At 41.2% G+C, this 5,747-nt stretch overlaps 1 protein-coding gene across 1 annotated transcript; it reads right to left on the reverse strand.

The window, feature by feature from the left end:
- Positions 1-556: 556 nt before the first annotated feature.
- On the reverse strand, positions 557-5,539 carry LACBIDRAFT_314658 (uncharacterized protein; the record flags this gene model as incomplete). The annotated part of the gene is made up of 9 exons (XM_001889123.1): positions 557-2,004; positions 2,055-2,889; positions 2,947-4,443; positions 4,495-4,557; positions 4,613-4,686; positions 4,753-4,809; positions 4,864-4,891; positions 4,943-5,284; positions 5,339-5,539. The coding sequence occupies 9 exons, from the start codon at positions 5,537-5,539 to the stop codon at positions 557-559; spliced, it is 4,545 nt and encodes a 1,514-aa protein (XP_001889158.1).
- Positions 5,540-5,747: the final 208 nt, after the last annotated feature.

Consider the following 5,747-nt stretch of genomic DNA (forward strand, 5'->3'; position numbering starts at 1 on the left):
TGGGTGCTACGATTGCGATGGTTGGTGGGGAGCTGAAGTGTCTGATTTGAGGGTGGTGCATGGTGGGATAGGATTTATTTTATTTCTCACTGATGGTGTTTATCAATAATGAGGCTACTTGGACTGTGGAGTGCTTGCAAGTGCCTATACTTACTACATGAATATAAACAATCCTGCTCTCTTATAAGACAATAGGTAGAATACCTAGGAAGTTGTCTCAGTCCATGCATCTTTGGGACTGTCCAGTGTGATTATATCAAAGCAGAAGTGATTACAACTTGCTCATACCAAAGGGTTATGGTTCACTTTTTCCATAGGGCCACTGTATGGACAATCTTTTTTTTTTGTGAGGGGAAAGAGGTGATAGCTACTGTACATCATATATACTATGTAAAGAAGACACAGAACTAGCTTACACATACAAAATGGACTCAAAACCAGAGACCTCAAAAGAAAGAAAAAAATGTGGTATTTTAAGAGTCCCCCAAGGGCCAAAGAACATTCTGACAACTGGTAAAAGGTTGTTCAAATAGGTCATGAACTGCATTGAATGCTACTATAAGGCTGGTGAAAAACATTGACTCCAATTTGTACCATGGACAAAGTTACTAAAATCAAGTATAGTTGGAGTGGTGCCCAGTACATTGACTGTTCTTGGAAAAAATAAGCCATGTTTATTGCTTGTTGGCACCCAGAAGAGATATGATTTGGAATCTTCTCCAATGATCCAATTATTATATTTATGTCCCTGAGAGGGATAAAAAACAACAGGTTTACTCTTGAAAATGTGAGATACACTGTCATGGGTATCAGTGTCATTAACATTTATAACTCCAGATGGCAAGAATGTGGATGGCAATGTAACTGAAGGAGCTGAGGGATTTAAGTCCATGCAGCCTCCATGAGCATCCCAGAGTCTGATGGTTTTGTCTGAAGATCCAGAAGCGATATGCCTACCATCAGGTGAAAAGACAACTGATAGAACAGCTGCATAATGGCCTTTGAATGGATCTCCCAAACTGTGACCTGTTACAGCATCCCAGAGTCTAATTGTTTTATCATGAGAACCAGAAACAATGTACTTCCCATCAGAAGAGAATGCAACTGAATGAACCCAATGACTATGGCCTTTTAGAGAATCCATGACACTCTGTCCTGTGCAAAAATCCCACACTCTGACAGTTTTATCATCAGATCCAGACACAATGTACCTTCCATCAGGAGAAAAGGCAACAGACTGAACACTACACCAATGACCTATAAGAGGATTCATTATACTTTGACCTGTCAGGGCATCCCATGCTCTGATTGTTGTGTCTTCAGACCCAGAGATGATGAATTTGCCATCTGGAGAAAATGAAACTGAATGAACACAATGAGTGTGACCTATGAAAGGATCCAACACACTCTGCCCTGTCAGTGCATTCCAGACTCTGACTGTCATATCAGAAGATCCAGAGGCAATGTATCTACCATCAGGAGAAAATGCAACAGAAATAACTCCTTTATCATGGCCTTTGAGAGGTTCCATGGCACTCTGACCTGTTAAAGCATCCCAGACTCTGACTGTGCAATCATGAGATCCAGAGGCAATGTATCTGCCATCAGGAGAAAATGCAACTGATGTAACATGACGGACATGACCTCTAAGTGGACCTAAGACACTTAGACCTGTCAGAGCATCCCAAATTCTGAGTGATGCATCATTTGACCCAGAGACAATTTGTTTGCAATTAAGAGAAAATGCAACTGAGCTTATTGCCTCATTATGGCCTCTTACATGATCTATCTCAGTGTGACCTGCCAGAGCATCCCAAACTTTGATTGTATGGCCCACACCTCCAGAAAGAATATGCTTTCCATTGGGTGAAAACACCACTGAATCAACTGAGCCCTCATCATCTTCAAGAGGACTTGATGTGCAATGACTTGTCAGAGCATTCCAGAGTCTGATTATGCGGTTTCCAGTTGCACAAAGAATGTGCTTGCCATCAGGAGAAAAAGCTACATTCGGATGGAATCAGAGCCTCTAAAAATAACTGTTATATTCTGACCAGATAGAGCATCCCAGACTCTGATTGTCTTATCAAAAGATCCAGAAACAATGTTCATTCCATCAGGAGAGTATGCAACACACAGAACTGTCTCATCATGACCAGTAAGTGGATCCATCAGACACCGACCTGTTGCAGCATCCCAGATTCTGATTGTGCAATCACGAGACCCTGAAATAATATGCCTGCCACATGGAGAATATGCAACTGAAGTAACCGAACCACTATGGCCTTTTAGAGGTTCCATGACACTCTGGCCTGTCAAAGTATTCCATACTCTGATTGTCATATCTCTGGATCCAGAGACAATGTGCCCACTATCTGGAGAGCATACAACTGAGCTAATCCAGTCATCATGGCCTTCAAGAGGACCCATAACACACTGGCCTGTTAAAGCATCCCAGATTTTGATTGTCTTGTCCCAAGATCCTGAGATTATGTGTTTCCCATCAGGAGAATATACAACTGAACTCACATAGTGAGCATGGCCTTTAAAATCCATGATATTATGGCCTGTGAGGGCATCCCAGACATGAATATCTCCTCCATGAGATCCAGAGACAATGTGCCTGCCATCAGGTGAATATGCAAGTGGACCATTACTACCCTTTAATCTGAGAAGGCACCTATCTGGCCACTGTTTCATCTGACCATTCTCAATTGTCAAAGTCTTTACAAAATATTTCATGAAATGCAGAGATATTTTAGAATTTTGTGGTGCAAATGGCAGTGCTGAGATGTAAATGTGTGGTGCAGCATCAGATATTGGCTCAAAAAATGTCATTATAAATTGGTTTGCATCACTTGCAAACTCTGACATACTAGGCTTCAATACCTGCAGTTAGTTTGCATAAATCAGTATCATGATAGTCTATTTATGTAGAACACTTACATTGCACCAATTTTCAGTTAATAGCAGTAAGTGGGCAGCATGATTTACAGCACCCATCAGGCTCATAATTTCTAGCCAATGTAAAAGGTGAGTCATCAAAAAATACTCCATCTGCATCATTATCTCCTTTTGTAATACCTCATCAGGACACTTTTGCAGATAGATTGCCCAGAAGTAGCTTGCATGATCTAGAGCAGTAGATTTCACATTTTTAATATGGTCCATCAGATTTGGAATATCTTTATTTAGAATATGTGATGTTTCCAGATCAAAAAAGTTGAATTTGAGCTTTGCACTCATATATTTTAAACAAGATCCAGCAAAACAGAGACTATGCTTCTGAGAATCCACCCAAAAAGTCTTAGACCGCTTTTTGTCAAGCAGAAAATCTGTGAATGATTGATGGCAGATATGCAAATGGCCAGTATTACTGATTAACAGCACTGGGCTAAGTTGGCTCACTATTGACATTGTATCTTGAACTTCTAAAAGCTGTTCAAAATCACTTGCACAAAGTGGGTTCTTTGCAATGACAATTGCACCCAAAACTGATGACAAATTATCTTTTTCTGCTTCTCTTAACCCCTGGAAAGCAACCAAGACAATGTGCTGGTACAAAGTATCAATGGCATCAATGCCTTCACCAGAATCAGAGCAAATGACATTCAACCTTTCTTCAGTATCACCACCTCTGTGCAAGATAAAGTCCATTGCAGATTTAGCCCAAATATAGAGGCCTGCAGCCTTTCTTACAAGAAAAGAAATTTTATCTGGACCAGGCCAATTCAGATGCAGTGACGTTTGCAATCCAGACTCAGTCATGTCAGAGAATCTGGTAGTAAAGTAAAGCTCAAGGTCATCAGAGGTCTGATCAGAAACTTTATCCCCAGTATGAAGATAAATAGGGTAACTGATAGAATTCAGTGTAGTCTGAATATCAAGATAGCGACGACTTGTGATGAGCAGTTTGAGAAATTTTGGAAGCTGCCAAGACCAAGATTTTAATGATGGTAGAAGTTTCTGATATTGTTCACATTCATCAAGTGCATCAATAACAACAAGAAGAGGTGCTTCACTATTCAGAAAGACCTCCTGGACTGGTTTGACAATCAGATGCTCAAACTGTTTGGAAATATTGAGACCTCTGATGTTAGCTTTCTGTGTCTCCAATGCCTTAGCTATAGATTTCCCTAGAGTGTTGTTTCCTAGTGCAAGATCCAAAGCAAGGTGTCTCCACAGATTGTCTGGATCACAAAACTCAGCCTGATCACGGTGAAAGAAGAATTGCCCAGAGAAAGATTCAAAGTCAGCAACAACAGTTGAAGCAATTGTTGTCTTCCCAGAACCAGGACTTCCAGATAGCCAGAGAATATTTGGCATGCTAAGATCATGAAGCCATGCTTGGATGTCTCTGAGCACATTCACACAAGTTCCAGGCATGCATGTCTCCCTTTGCTTATGTGATGGAGCCTTCAATTCTTTTAACCATTCATTTTTCTAGTGAATCATTTAATATTAGTTATGAACAAATTAGTTGACATAACTTACCTTTGATTCTTCCATCCTCTCATTGATTTTGTGTGAAAGTTTTCCATCATTGTTGTAGGTGACCTGTATAATGAAGATGCAGATTAGCATGAACCTTCATGTAAAACTCTTCACTAACAGTATTTGCAGCAATAACCACAGCATGGTCCATCTGAATATCCTGTGCCCCTGCCAGAACACTTACTTGATGCACTAGAAAAAGTTTGCAAAAGGAGTAAAGAAAAGAGAAGATTAGAAGGTGTCAGATAATTAGCTCACTGGATTGTTTTGCCACTGTAGCCTTAGCCCCTATACAAATCTCCTCAGTTTCAATCCCTGTGAGATCTTAATAACTAATGGAAGAATAAAAAAGGAGATAGTTTGACATACTACTTTTATATATATTTCCTTGACATGCCTGAAACTTACAGACAATGAGTTGGTTAAATGACAGAAACAATTCACATACATTGAAAGTGCCCATGGCTTCGTTTAACTTGTCCTTGAGCTCCTCTATGTATCCCATATCCTCTGTGAAACTGGGAAATCTCCTCCCTTGGGTGGGTTGAACATCTGAAACTCTTTCTTTCAAATAGTTCAAAACTCTAGTGAGTCCCCCGGATTCAAACGGTATCAGCAACAGATAGGTCAAAACCAGGTCCACCCACCCATTGAGATGCTCAAGACTTGATTGCCAAGCATGCAGAACGTGATCCTCCCCATATTGACGGTTAAACTGAACAACCCCCTCAACATGCCCAATGAGACTCTCCGAGAACTCAGCCCAGGCTTTCTTATTGGAATTAAATTTCTATTCCTCACCATTAGATAGATATAGCAGATTAGCTTAAGCAGCAGTACAGACCTTAGTCATGCCAATGATGGCCAAGGTGTCAGCGACGGCTGCCTTCAGACTCGGCGAAAGAGCATCCTCAGACTTAGTCACAATCTCGAGGTACTGAAGACCACCTCCGCCGACGGCTCGCAGAAGGTCGCCCGCAGTCGGATCCAATCCAACTATATTGTCAATGCTGTTGGTGCTGCTAGTAGCGTACGCGAAGTTCATCGTGATGGTGGTTGATAAGAAGAAAGATGAGAGGCGCTGAGATGCTGTGGTTGCATCGCCTCATGATCATGTCAATGGTCATATGTCCGTCATGTCGTCATGTGAGCCCATCGAGGGAAGCACCTTCCAGGCGCTTCTCTCGAGCGCCTAGTATAAACGAGGGTATTTTATAGAGGAAAGAGAGGTTATCCCGCTTCACTCCCCAAAG

The sequence above is a fragment of the Laccaria bicolor genome, genomic scaffold (assembly GCF_000143565.1).
Source record: "Laccaria bicolor S238N-H82 LACBIscaffold_62 genomic scaffold, whole genome shotgun sequence".
In the NCBI taxonomy this organism is placed as follows: domain Eukaryota; kingdom Fungi; phylum Basidiomycota; class Agaricomycetes; order Agaricales; family Hydnangiaceae; genus Laccaria; species Laccaria bicolor.